Source organism: Neodiprion pinetum, chromosome 2 (genome assembly GCF_021155775.2).
Source record: "Neodiprion pinetum isolate iyNeoPine1 chromosome 2, iyNeoPine1.2, whole genome shotgun sequence".
NCBI lineage: Eukaryota > Metazoa > Arthropoda > Insecta > Hymenoptera > Diprionidae > Neodiprion > Neodiprion pinetum.
Genome location: NC_060233.1, coordinates 25,478,014 through 25,493,152, shown reverse-complemented (window position 1 = coordinate 25,493,152; position 15,139 = coordinate 25,478,014). Strand labels below are relative to the sequence as shown.

Below are 15,139 nucleotides of genomic sequence, written 5' to 3'. Positions count from 1 at the left end.
CACGCGCGGCCTATACCTAACACGCAAATCGACGGACTTTGTCTACATTTTTTATGATAGCTCCCGAACGGATCTTACGACTTCATTGAAAAATCACTCGCGTGTTGAGCACTACTGTAGGATTAATTTTAAAAAAATATACATATTTTTCACCGTTTAGTTTCGAAGATATCGATTAATGAAAATGAATAATCTTACGCGACGGGGAACGGAGATACGATCAGCTGTGACGAAACGGCAACAGTGTACGGCGGCAGGGAACAGATGCGCGCGTCGTAAAAGCCGCGATAGTAAAATTTTTCGTAGGTTTCAATAATTACGACAAGGATGGAAAATAAATTTGTTCTTTTAATCAATTAAATTTCGTTTATTTATTCGTATATATTGTGTACTATTCATGTATATTGTGTCATATATACTATGGTCGTGTGTGTGAATATACAAATGAATAGAATATATATAGATATATATATATATATATATATATATATATATATATATAAACAAAAATTGCGGACAAAGTAAAAATAAATTCAATGAATAACTTTTTTTTTTAAGTACTGATAACGATAATAAAATTTTTGTCAAATAAAAACTTTCAAATAGAAATATCAATTATTGATGAACAAAAATTAACGCTTGTTTCTCAGGTGTTCAACAACGGTCTTGATTATTTTTTTTCACTTTTGTAAAGCGTTAGTTTCACGTATATTGTGTCATATATATTATGATCGTGCGCGTCGAATATACGTATATAAAAACAAATATTGCGGACAAAGTAAAAAATAAATTCAATGCATACATTTTTTTTTAACATTGATAACAATAATAACATTTTTTTTCAGATGAAAACTTTTAAATATAAATGTCAATTACTGATAAACAAAAATTAACCCTTGTTTCTCAGGTGTTCAACTACCGTCTCGATTATTTTTTTCGCTTTTGTAACCCGTGGTTTATTTGAGATCGTTTTCTCCGATAATAAAGATTTTATTCCGATGTCGCCATCTTTCGCGTACACCTCTTTTAAAATTTCATAATGAATTCCGGCTCCTGCTATTTTCAGAATCATTTGATTTGATATCACGCCTTTCAAATATTTTAGACTTGGTGACAGGAGTTTCACCATTATCACTTCTTTATAAAGCTTACAAACTTCAAGAAACATTTCCTTTTTGGCAAAAGTATCACATAGTTTCACGAGAGTTTCAACATCGAATAGGGCTTCATGAAATTTATCGGATGTTCCAAAATTCAATAAGTCGCGGGCTAAAATTGGTAAATTGAAACTTTTTTTTTCGGCTTTTCGTTCAGGCAAAACTTTTTTCATCACAGTCAAACTATCTGAAAACCCTGCGATATTTTTAAAACTCTCGATCATACCGTAATCTATTATATATCGCAGTAAATGAGAGGAGTCGAACGATGCATTATGAGCAACCAAAACGCATGGCTTCGATGAAAATTCGAGAAACTGTTGAAATGAAATTAGAGCTTCACGAGGCGCAATTGTGGCTACTTCTTTGCTGTAGAAATACAGTTTTTCTCCAACGTATTTCAACCCCGTAACCCGGGAAGCATCAGCATCAATCGACTTGGACGGATGGAGATAGACGCTGAATGTTGAATTCTCAAATTTTGCTGCGATTTGTAAAATTTCTGAGTCCTTCGAGAACCCAGACGTCTCCAAATCGAAATATATTATATTGCAGCTGTCTACCGATACTGCGATGGTTGGCAAAATATCTAAGAGAAGTCGAAAATCAACAGTTCCCCTGCTCTCTGAACAAGAGTTGATGCCGCAGTTAGTTTCATAATGAATCCCTTCAGATTGCTCCATCGACTTCCTGGAGGCTTCTTTTTTTCGTGCCAATAAATTTCTTCGAGCTTTAGTTGTTGGTAATTTTGCCTTCATCGCTCGTTTTTTTCTTTTTGTGTCCAACACCTTCGCGAAAGATGCAGTGTGCTTCCCCGGTGATACATTCAATTTCGAGTTGACGTCCATGATGTGCTTTTCGCCTTCGTTTTTTGTGCATACAGTGCTAGCTAATCGGTAGTCCCCTGATTCGCTCAGGCTGTAGCAGCAATTTTTAGGTGCTTTGTGAGCCATTATATTGTTAATACTTTCATTAGCTTGACTGGAGGCAGCAACAGAAAATTTTGCAGCATTGTCAGCATATTTGCCAAATAGCTCTGAAAGCTTGGTGTATAATTGCTGATTTTTCAGTTCAATTTTATGTGTACCTTTACACCAAACTCCACAATTTTCATGCTGGCCAAAAACATGCTCAGGGATATTGCGAATAGTTTTCCCTAACTCGGCACTATGTCCTTTATTTTGCACTAGTGCGTAAGAAAAACATTTTTTCAAATGAGGAATAACTTCCTTGTTTCTCATTTCACTGTAACCTTTTCGTAGTTCATACAAAGCATTGGCAAAATTTTTCTTCAAATGATTGCTGTCTGCGAGTTTGAAGACTGTTTGAAGATTTCCCTGTCGTACTGCTGCGATCGTTGAACTATCCTCGTCCCCTATCAGAACTCTCACGTTCAGCCCGATATCTTTGAGAATCGAACTCTCGTTGACCAGAGCGGCGCCTACGTCAGACTCCATCGCCTTCGCACTGCCGCAAAAATTTTGCCTACACTCGTGATCGGATTTGCTGTGGCCGTTGGTACACATTCTATATTTCCGATTTCGCACTGCAAAGTCCAGCACTTTTCAACTCAGAAAACCGACAATCGTACCATAGCCATTTAAATTATTGTAGCTTCGGCCATTGCCCCGCTTGCTCCAGCCCATATCATAGGAAACGATGATATTCACGATGTTCCCTATTGCTGTGTCAAATTCCTCTCTTCTCCTTACATCATCGTCGATTGTTTGAGGATGAAGGTTAGGGTTAGTGAGAGAGCCGAGGGTCCGCGCGAATGGATAAACTTCGTCGACTATATCTAGTGGCCTGATAACGAAAAGAACGATAAGCATTTTATTCCAATTTATTGTTTTTTATCATCACCATATATATGTCTATTACATATGCCATTATGTCACTGTTGCAATAGTTTCAACAGCGAAAAGTTATATAAAATTTTCCACCTTGTAGCCGAACTCTAAGTTACAAATTCTTTAAAATATCAAGTATAACCATATTTGCTATTTAAAAAAATATCAATTTACAGATGGATTTGATTCTCACCGCTATATACAAATTTAATATAATTACAATAAGGGATTCATAAAAAGGGAGATGGAGTGCCACGCTGATAAAATGTTATGCTCAACGCAGTGAGAATTTATCATTTCACTGCAATGAATATTGACTGCGATGACACTAAATCTATATCATTTCACCTGACGCAGCAGTAAAATTGATTTTACAAAATTTCTTACAGTGTTGTATACCATAACTATTTCCTCTACAATATCTGTCACCGCAGTGAGAATTTATCATTTCGCTGCATTGAATGTTGACTGCGATGACACAAAATCTAGATTCCTGACGCAGCAGTAAAATTTATTTTACAAAATTTCTTACAGTGTTGTATACCATAACTATTTCCTCTACAATATCTGTCACCGCAGTGAGAATTTGTCATTTCGCTGCATTGAATGTTGACTGCGATGACACAAAATCTAGATTCCTGACACAGCAGTAAAATTTATTTTACAAAATTTCTTACAGTGTTGTATACCATAACTATTTCCTCTACAATATCTGTCACCGCAGTGAGAATTTATCATTTCGCTGCATTGAATGTTGACTGCGATGACACAAAATCTAGATTCCTGACGCAGCAGTAAAATTTATTTTACAAAATTTCTTACAGTGTTGTATACCATAACTATTTCCTCTACAATATCTGTCACCGCAGTGAGAATTTATCATTTCGCTGCATTGAATGTTGACTGCGATGACACAAAATCTAGATTCCTGACGCAGCAGTAAAATTTATTTCAAAAAATTTCTTACGGTGTTGTATGCCATGATAACTATTTTCATTACGATAACAGACACCGTGGAGTTAATTATTGAGATAAGTCACATTTGCAAAAATTACACGTACGTTTTTTTTTCTCAACAATAAACACTGAAGTCACAATAGCAGCTTGACCGCAAGTTAATACTTGGTGTCGAGGCGCCGGAAAAAATCTATAGCAATCCTGCATTCCAGTATGCAAAGGTGACACTGCGAATGAACTCAGATGCTAGTGAGAGCTCTTGCACCGTCTCAGTCTTATCCACTGGGATGTAGGATTCTTATAGAAATATTAGATTGTTGTGAAAACTTACAATTCCTGGCACAATCTTTCCATATTCTCTATAACTAATTTCTTTTCCTCTTCAGCAGCTCTACGGCAGGAATCTTTCGCAGCAGCTTCCAATGCTGGTCCAATTTCTCTTTCATATTTTTTAAAAACATGGGACCCGATGGTTGGGATGTTTAAACAAGTCAATAATTTGTTCAACGCCGTTTCTCCAATGCCAGAATGAACTGCACCTGTAAAATGCATTTTGATATTAGGCATATCCTTGGCAGGTTAATCCGTTCTTCGAATTAATTTCTATATTTTGCACAATTGAAAAAATAACTCACCCAATACAGCTTTCGTATTCAGATCAGCGTGCGTCTTATTTTCCAACGTTACGTGTGTTTTGCCTGTGCGTACTTGGGTTATAGAACAACACTCGTCGCAGGCAATGTGCAGAATTGAGTTCAATCCCATTCGCGTTTCTTTCACCGCTTTCCTCAATAAAATATCTTTTTTGCAGCGAATACACTTCAATTGTTGGGCCAGATATTCTAAATCGACGATTCGGCGCCCTTCGACAGCAAATTCTTGTTGCCGATCATGGAGGTTATGTCCACTGTCCTCTCGTTTAGCGGCATTCGCTCGACACATGGCGGAAACTGCTTTTAGTTTTTTATCAAGCACTTTTTTCTTCACAAACTGACCCTTGATTCGCGTTTGGTTGCCATTATCAAGATTTTTTTTTCACAAAACAAATATAACTTTACAGAACTCTGACACTTTCACGTTGGACGCTACTATATACTGAAAAATTGCGATGTTGCCAAGTTTACAGAGGCGCTCTCTATATGTGTAAGGGCCCTATCCATGCATAAGGTGTGATTGTGTAGGACATGAACAGTGTACAGCATCGCCAAAAGTTCGAGACAGGTAGCGCCACGTACGTATGAGATCTTACTGTACACTACGGTCGAAACTTTTGGCTGATACGTGTACATACAGAACTACCTTAATTCAAAGTTAACAAGGCAGAATGGGAAAAAATGTTTTCTAAAAAATATGAATTAGGTACTAATTGTGCAAAATTTGTCTCACTATCCTGGAGTATGTGAATTCAAAATTATATATATATTAATATTCAAAAATGAAGACGAAGGTTCCGCTGCTTCAGGGTGCAATGCGACCCCATCTGAGAGAAAACTTTCTGTGGCTTCAGAGCAATCTTGTTTTTTATCAACGCTGCATGTGTCTTGCAAGACAGCATTCTTCTGGATGCAAACCTACATAAATATATGATTTATATTCACATGCTGAAATATATTTGTATTAAAAAACTATGAATTGAACTCACATTTGGAATAGCATCATCTTTCAGCCTAACTTTGAAGGCAGATATTCGATCGAATGATTCCGGTGAAAAGTGACATGAACATAAATGGGCGTTTCTCTGCTATTTGGAAATTCGTCCATACAAGACTGTCCTGAAGTAATTTTATTAAATGTTGAGAATGTTTGTCAATAAAATTAAGGGCAATAGTAAATTAAATATATATCTTAAAAAAGCCCACACATTTTCCACTTGGTTTTTGAGTTATGGACGATTTTTCGCAAAACCGTGACAGGGGACTGTTGTAACTATCCAGGGGAATGTTTTATGGACAAAAACAATTAGTATTTTTGTTTAAGTAATAAAACTCTTTATTTTTCTTTACCATTCTTAAAATATGTAATTTTTTTAATAAAATCAACAGTATTATAACAAATCTTACTTATTATAGTGACTTTTCTTAAGCCCAATAACAGTTGCGTTAAACTTCACAAAACAATTAAGTTTTAAAAATACTGTTAAACTAAGACAACTTCTTAACTAAAACTTCTAAACTTTTAAACTATGACACTAAAGTCAATCTTCATAATAATGAAAAAAATGGTATCCTGCTTTTTAACACAGAACCAAAAAATATAAAAAATAATAAACAAAGAAACATTACTACTGCTAATTAATTATCACAGCCGATATTTTAAGTCGACATAATACTTTTGAAGTAACTAAAATAATTAACATTAATTGTAAACACCTTACAAAAAAATCAGTCTTAACATTGTACTTTAGGGAAAAATATGTAAATTAATTAATTCTTCTGAAAGACCGGTACAGATACAGGAAAATAATAAAATAATGTTCTCTCTTTTAGACTTAGATCTGGATCTGGTAACTTCTGCAATATTTGGTCAAAACTGACATCAGAAATATCATTTTCGTCCATTCTAAACTTATGGCCCTTCTTATCACAAATTTTCATAAAAGTTACAGTTAGTTTCATGACTTTTTTTTTTACACGATACTTAGAACAATGCTTTCTCCAAACCTTTTTTACAGCCTTATGCTCACGAAGACTCATATCTTTAACTAATTTTCTTTTACCTTTTTCTTTTTTCTGTTGATACTTCTGCCTTTCTTTATCTTTCAATTCTTCTTTTTTTTGAGGGTCATTTTTAAGTCGTCGATATCTCAAACGCTCAGCTATACGTTTTTGTTCAAGTATTTCTTCTCTTGTTCTGGGTGACTTCTTTTTCAGTGGCATTTTGAGATAATACCTACGATAGAAACGTTACTCTTTGTGATCAAAACCTAAGAAAACAGTAGTATGAACAGTCCCCTGTGGTAGGAACAGTCCCCTGTGCTATGAAATGACAGGGGACTGTTGGCCAGGGGACTGTAATTTTTACATGAATACTTAATAAAACAATATCATTTAAAAACATTCAGATAAACGCAACAGATGTGGCTACATACTAAATGATCAATTATTTTAAACAAATTATCGTTATCAAAACTCTTAAAATAGTAAAAAAAAAAAGGCTTACCAGGGGAATGTTTTTACTAACGGCCGAGACGCGTGGTTCACCAGAAGACGCAGTAGTAGCACCTAACAAAATGGTGGCTGCCCGCTAGCGACACAACCGAGCAAACTTCACACTGATTGCGTTCCGTTTCGCAATCTAAATACTTCGCGCCAAAACTAAATATGACTTCAGCGCGGTTTTAAAGTTTTAACAGGGGACTATTTTAATAATTTGAGGACAGCATTCACACATGGATATTTTAATTAAAATTCTATTATAAAAATATAATTGTGATGTATAAAGATGCTAACTATTTTTGTTAATGTATTTGGATATTTTTTATTCAATTATCAACGGCACAAAAATAAATATTTGTAACAAGATTTGTAATTCTGGAAAAGGGACGTACCAGGGGACTGTGTTTTGAGACGTCTGAGGTTCATTTATTCGAATATTCCATTATTAAATTACTAAATAAGCTATGGCGTGCCAAGAATACCTAATTCTATGTCGGTATTGATACAAAAAACTGAGAAATTTTAAGATTTATTTCATAAATTTAGCTAGGGACAGCGATTTTCCATTTAGTGGAGAAATGCCCAAATAAGCATACTTTAGCATACTTATGTTCGTCAACCCCATCTTATCAATCCATATCCTACGCCTCTCAATATTCTTCGGAAAACTTGAATGAATATAGAATTAAGTACATTACTCGGTATCACAGCATTGACATTATTTACAGTTCCAGAAGCGTTACTTATACTTAAAGATGAAATGTAGTCTTATTCTCTACTTCAATCTCACATTGATTTTTGGGTTTTGAAAAAGATCTGTTTTTGCACTTAGGAGCTACACAATAAGGCATGTTGTATATTATTCTCACTCACTATTCAATTAAAAATATCGTTGTGGAAAATTATTGGTTACCTTCTGACCTAACCTGTACAATAACAACAACGATCCGTCAAAGGCAGGTCCCTGACACTCGCCACTGCTCGCATACTAAAAAATTGTACGTGTTTTGTCCCCGTTTTTTAGTTCCTCTACGTGGCACTAGTAGACTTGTGACATGCTCGCTCACTACTGGTGGGAATTGGCGGCAGAATCGAGGGACATTTTGCGAACCACTTTTAACAGTGTGTGTCAGGGGGCTGGTCAAAGGCAAGCCGTAAACGCTTATATAATCCGTGGTATTCATATGTATATCTATTTAGCTGTATATGTATATCTATATCTATTTAGCTCATCAATATGGCTGACGGCGCTGATGCCCCTTCCGTCTTTCGCTTCAGCCCCGCTGGGAGAGGCTCCGTCCATAAGTCCATGGCAGAAGATAATTTCATATGGGTCAAGCGAAGGCTCAGACACAAAATATCAGTATAGGTATAGAGCTTAACTAACAATGGAGTTGCAATTATCCTATTCACGCTGCTGTTTTGTTGTGGGTGGAATAAATTCTAGTGGTATCTAAGTGCCGTGAATCGTTAAACAACCGAAATGCTATTCAGTCATTTCCGTGGCAGCCATGTGACGTGGTGTATGAACAAGCCTGTCCAGCTGTCACGGAATATGTTATAACAATTTCTTTCGTTACTTTCAATTTAACTGTGATCTGCCACTGCTATTTCACCCACAAAAATTTTGAATAAGGAATCATTTCGTTACAAAACATTCGAAAAGTAGTCTCTCCTCTTCGACAATTCTTCCCGCGAAATTCACTTGTACGTGTGCACATGGGGTAGTGTCAGAATAATAAAAGATTTTACTATGTTTGACTCAAAGAGTATGTCAGTAATATGTCTGTTTAATGTATATTAACTTGGTCGGTAGCAATTTTTTTTCTAATTCATACAGTTTTTCTACCATTCTCCGGATGTAATTAAGTTACATATTATATACAGCTTCATTCTAAGGCATTCCCAACCTTGACAATGAGCATAGCTTTTTTTTCAAGTACTCTTCTGTAAATAATATAGTTGATGCCCTGTTAATCTTAACTAATAAGTAACTAGTCATTTGAGTAAATGTTGTATCTGGAAAATATACACTTTCTGTTAAGGCAGTATTCTACTTTACAACTGTGAAAAAAAATTTTTTTTTACTTTTTTCGAAAGTAAATATATTCAAGAATGTTAGCTCAAAATTTTAGAAAGATTCAGCCCAGTTTTGAAAATACTGGAAATTATGGGCATGAAAATCGGCCAAACCACCATGCAGTTCAACAATATGCGCGACCAACAGCGCATCGTTCGAGAGAACCGCCGCTCGATTGAGGCTTCTAAGGAGAGCAGAACTCAAAAATAGCAGGCTAGATTAGATGACCATACTCACCTGGAACAAGTTGAAGGCATATTATATGGCCCAGGTATCGCTGATGGAGCGTAAGATCATTTTTTCTACGATTTGTCACTTACAAAAACTTTAAACGCGTTTTTCTCGGAAACAACGTTTTCAAGTATCGTGGTCGTGAAAACTCAAAAACTATTGGACCGATCCTTATGAAATTTTGAACACATATTCTATATGTTTGTATCAACGGACCTAACTACAATCAACTTGAAATTTTAATTGTAACTATATTTTTATTGCAAAAAAAACGCAATTTTTTTTTTCTTTCGTATTTTAGCCGTCATTTTGTTGATTTTGCACATACATAAAATATTCTACTTAGATCGGTTCCTGGAGTCATACTTAACATAAAACTATCTGATTTTTTTGGTTCAGACCATCCGTCGGCAAGATTTTACGACGACGGCAACGTTACCTACTGTTTGAGGTGTTGGTTTTGACCATACTTTACATGCATAAAAAATGTATAAAATAAATGAAGAAAGTTTTTTTTATGTACTTCAAGAGTGTATTTATTAAGCATTTCACACCCTACATCCATATCTTCAATAGTATTCTCAGAAACAATTCACAAAAATAGCGTTTTTTTCAAAGATGTAAAGTAGAATACTGCCTTAAACAAGTTCCATCGACCGACTATTTATATAATTTCTAAGTAACTAGACCCTTGTAACTTGTTTCAAAGGTTAAAAGTTTTGCTAATCCTTAAAATGATTTAAAATTAAAAGGTATATAAACCAAGTAACTTACTTACATATTAGTATCAATTATCCTAAGGAAGGTCCATAAAAATGTGGAGAAAAACTGCATTTTTAAAAATATTTTCTCCACGACTAGAAGTATATGTACTTGAACTGTTGGTCTCCGCTGTTCACCCATAATGAAACAAGAAAATTAAATTCTTATGTACGAGCTTTTACAGAAGACACAAAAAATCGCGTTTTTAAATAAAAATAATTATTTAAAAAGAAGAAAGTTGAATTAAGAAATATAAAACTACAGAAAACCTATCCAAAAATTCGCATATAAAATCTGAATCCCTTAGCTGTATCACTTGTGAGTAATTAATACTAACGTAACCAAATGCGTTAGCTTGTAGGTTCTGCCGGGCATACTATGGCCAGTGAGGAAGACTAACTGCACTTGAAACCATTCCTCTCTATTCCCTGCAGCGACTAAACTAGTGAACCTCCTCCACATCTTAAGAACAATTTGTATAGGGGAGAGGCGAGCAAAATGGGCTGCCTGTACAATCAAATGAAATTTCAAAAAATATCGATAATGCTTGAAATGTATTTTTAGGCCAAAGACAAAACGAATTGTGTTGCCAAAATCGTTCCAACGTTAAACGTTGTTGAGGGGCCCATTTTGCCTCTCTCTCCCTTATATATGTGTGTGTGTGTGTGTGTGTGTGTGTATTATTCAATTACAGAAATAAATAATAATATAACTCATATACTCTGTTTTGTTTGTGCATCGACATAATTTTTAGTACTTCTCTTAATTAGCAAACTAGTTTTCATATGCTGCACGCAAAACTTATTATGTATACTGCAATATTTATTTACCAATTTCGTTTTTTGACTGTTTGTAGGGATACATTATACTGGGTGAAACTAATATTTCACTGCAATCATCTAAAGTGATTCGTTTGGAAGGATCATTATTAATCATGATTATCGTCATATTTCGTAAAGATTGAAATGTAGATGTTCCTTAAGCAAATATTTGTAATCCAGACATTAAGATTAAATGAAATGTAGCTGTGACCAAGAGGTCGAAATACGTTTTTGAGCATCACTTCCCATTAAAAAGGAAAAAAAAACACTCCTTGTCCCTTTTCTATTTTCTGGAAATCAATTCGCCTTGATAGAATCTTCGAATACAGAGGTAGGTTTTCAAAAAAAAGAAAATTTATTATGAGTATATATATTATAATTAATTTATAGAAGGACAGTGTTTCATTATTTGACATCCAATTTCCAGGCGACGTTTCGTTGCCAAGTAAAAAAGATTTATTGTATATTGCAGTAGCTCATTATTTGACGAATCAATTGTTAGAACTGTTATATCAATGTCGTGCTAATACAATGAAGCCACATTGTGCAGGACGATAAAGCTGAAGATATAGATTGAAAATTCTTCTACAACTTTTCTACATATTCTCATGACCCATCTGAGATTACGAACGAGTTTAGGATCCACGCTACACAATATTAGAACCGCAGATAACATGTTTCCACCCTGCATTTCTGCTTTATTTTCAAATAGATGCAGTCTTACCAACACCAGTGTAAAGAATGGTACAAGAATATCCTGCAAAATGAAGAGTAATATAGACAATAATATATCGTAAATTTTTCTAACCTTAGTTTAAAATTTTATTCCTTCGTTGGTCATTTTCTGATTTTTCACTGACGATACACACCAAATAGAAACATTCCAGTTGAAAAAACATTCTCTTTTAGGATATATACGAATGAAAACTTCAAAACCCAATTTTGATACAGTCTTCAAATGGAAGTCATAATTATGCAAACATATAGTAGTAAAATCTTTGGTTTTCAATTTTTGTGCTGTAAGGGTTGATCAAATTCCCAGTGAGGAAATAGGTGTCGTCTTTGGCAAAGTTGTGAATAGTGAGCAATTACTAGGTGATTACGAGTACATTCACTTTATGCATTAATATAATTCATATGGTGGATAGGGAAATAAGGGAGTACTTACAATTTTATAATTCTTACCTTGCCACAGAAACGTTGCAGTTGCAAAAGATATAAAATATTTACGAGCGCTGCAAGGAGTACGAGCGTCCATTTGTTTCCAAATACACTGAATAACACACCTGCATCGGCAGATTGAAATACTTTTTTGATAGAAGCATTCTTATTATCATTGTTTGGTACATTCGTAATTTTGTTTGTAACAGTATTGTTCTGTGTCTCATTCTGTACAATATGGTTCATCAAAGCAGGACTATCATCCATAGATGAACCCTCACGCCTATGTAAATTATTTGGCAATGACTCTGTTAGGGTTACGTAATCTTGATGTTCTAAGTAAGTTTTGACCAAATCGTCATTCTTTGGTTGGGTTAGGTCAGGATGAACATCTGAAAAACATATTGTAATGGTGATGGTGAGTTCGAATTTCTCAAGATTCTTTATTACGTAGACTAAAGTCTAAACAGTTGAAATTTATATAAAGTTTTATAAATCAACATAGCAATATTTCAATTTAAATCATATTGATTCGATTCATGCTTCATATTTCATGTTGTAAAAAAATGCTCACTTAAAAATAAGAAATTTCATTACTGGTCTCACGGAACTGTTATTGGTAATGAAAATCTTCATTCTATGGGCCTCTAGCAAACCTTTCAAACACGTTACTACACAGTGGTTACAATTATGTTCAAATAAAATTCCCTGACCTTTGTCCATGAAACTTAAAGCCACTTTTGTGACCAAAAGCTCCAGAAATTGTGTACCTTTAATATATAAATATGGATTTAAAACCACATAGTATTGCTTCATTTCACACAAATAATTAGAAACTGAACGATACCATTTCAGAGAATTAGATTGGCTGAATTTAAGAAGCATAGTCCAAGTTTGAAAACAATTTATCAAAATAGTACGTTTATCCCTATGGTCCATCATAATTCCCTAACTTTTCCCAATAGATAAAATTTTCGGACTATTCTCAGTTTTCCTGGCCTGTTACCACCTTATACTAGTATATGTGATATTTGTGTATGTATACACTCCTCAGCACCACCTATGTGGATGCTGAAAAAACTTGGATGATAATTCTGTTCATGTGCACACCACAAGCATGTTTCTTTGCTTATAAAAGTACGCTGGAGGCTTATTAACCGGTACGCCAAAGTATATATCTCTATTTAAATTTATTTACATGCCACACCATTTGTGGCACGAGACTTGTTAGTTCTATCAAATAAATTGTACTATTATTGTTAATATAAGAATAATTGGTCTTAGACCACAAATAACTAAACTCTTAGGTAAAAACCAAAATAATTACAATTCATTACACAATTCCAAAGCTACTACGCAACATAGTTTTACCGACGATATTAAAAACTTTCAATTACTTTTTATAAAATTTGAACAATGTGAACTCTTATTACCCTTTAGTTAGCATTAAAAATATACAAGACTTGGATCTTTTGATAATTTTTAAATGTACTGTCACAAACATAAATCAAACACAAGGAAAAGATACAAGACTTGGATCTTTTGATAATTTTTAAATGTACTATCACAAACATAAATCAAACACAAGGAAACTTTTAGAATCGATCGTTCCTCTATTTGACATCATGTAAAAACGATTCAATTTCTTTCTGGCCTCGAATAATGCAGCCTGACCAATAAATTTGCAGTTAGGTTACAGAAATATTAGTAAACATTTTATGTAATATTCATCGTACATACGTCCACTGATAATCATTAAAAGATTACGAAATAATTATTTTCACCTTCGTGTTCGATACGCTGTCCACTAGTAATTCTTTGCAATCGAGTCTCTGAATTTTCCAAAATTCGTTTACGCCGAGCCTCTCGTCTAGCAATCGCGTCTGCCATGTTTATTCAATCCACGAAGTAAAAGCTCTATTAGAAGTCGTGAAGTTTATAAAATGGAGCAAGAGCTCCATATGCTTTGCCGCTCATTCACACCCAAAGAAGTTGATCTGTTCTTAACCGGTTGTTGATTGTTTGATGGTGTTTTATAATGAGTTCTCGATGTTTGATAGTCAATTGTTTATTCGTTATTAATAAATCAAATTCGGTTAGGGAATTCGAGTAACGTCAGATCCTCATGATATTTTGGATTCGAATTGAGTTCCGCTTGTGCGGAATCGTTCGTTGGTCGTTTAGTGTTGACTAGCGATTGTCCATCCTTTAATAACCCCCGATTATCTGTGAAAATTCGCCCACACACACCAAAAAAAAACTATGGTTGCCAGCACATAACCGTAAAAGACGGTTTACATTGTCCGTGACCGTAACCATAACCGCTTCGATAGGAAGTTGGAGGGTAAGGAATCTGTGATATGGTTTATAACGCCAACTGACAACGCTTTCGTAGATTCATTTCAGTATCTAAACTGTAACTTCGTACTGAAGCCAGCGTTCCCAACCCCGTCGATCAGAATTATGTGGCCAGGGCCGTAGCATTATCGTACGCATAAGAAAATTCTAGTATTTTTCAGAAAACCTGAATAACGTAAAATTGATTCGTGAAAAGAAACAAAAAACACCTATGAACACTCAAATTCAATTATTTTATTTAAATAATGTCTTTTTTCCTTTGGTGAAACGGACTCATGGTCGAAGAGCGTTTATGGGGAATCGGGGGGGAAAGAAAAGATTCTAGCAAAACATCGACGAGGAAGAAAAACCGAACGGAACGAGGAACAATTTACACGTGATGGCAGTGAATGTGAAACTATAGTACATTTACGAGTATAGTACGGGTCCAATGTTACATAGTACAAGTAGTCAAATTATGTGACATGTACTATAATTATTTTACGGTTGGGAACACTGACTGAAGCATTTCTAAGCATGCCCGCCCATTGTCAGCCTAAGGGTGGGTTCACAATGACGTACTGTTGCAGACACGAAGTAGTAGGAAGGAGCGGAAAGCGACAACACT

General features: G+C 34.8%; 3 protein-coding genes across 6 annotated transcripts in view; 1 reads left to right on the top strand and 2 right to left on the bottom strand.

Annotated features, from left to right (window-relative positions):
* Positions 1-11,252, top strand: part of TFAM (mitochondrial transcription factor A) — a 126,516-nt gene extending 115,264 nt beyond the window's left edge. The window contains exons 5-7 of one of the 4 annotated variants that reach the window (XM_069133918.1): positions 8,144-8,266; positions 8,348-8,488; positions 11,049-11,252. The gene's annotated coding sequence lies outside the window, so the exon portion shown is untranslated. Of the gene's footprint in view, positions 1-8,143; positions 8,267-8,347; positions 10,718-11,048 lie in introns of those variants that run through there. The other 3 variants (XM_069133917.1, XM_069133915.1, XM_069133916.1) reach the window with 3 other exon arrangements.
* Positions 577-5,371, bottom strand: LOC124211156 (uncharacterized). The gene is made up of 2 exons (XM_046609949.2): positions 4,600-5,371; positions 577-4,503 (listed from the first exon to the last, which is right to left on the bottom strand). The coding sequence occupies exon 2, from the start codon at positions 2,681-2,683 to the stop codon at positions 890-892; it is 1,794 nt and encodes a 597-aa protein (XP_046465905.1). The 5' UTR covers positions 2,684-4,503; positions 4,600-5,371; the 3' UTR covers positions 577-889.
* Positions 9,223-14,632, bottom strand: LOC124211162 (uncharacterized). The gene is made up of 3 exons (XM_046609959.2): positions 13,959-14,632; positions 12,199-12,566; positions 9,223-11,770 (listed from the first exon to the last, which is right to left on the bottom strand). The coding sequence occupies exons 1-3, from the start codon at positions 14,062-14,064 to the stop codon at positions 11,537-11,539; spliced, it is 708 nt and encodes a 235-aa protein (XP_046465915.1). The 5' UTR covers positions 14,065-14,632; the 3' UTR covers positions 9,223-11,536.
* Positions 14,633-15,139: the final 507 nt, after the last annotated feature.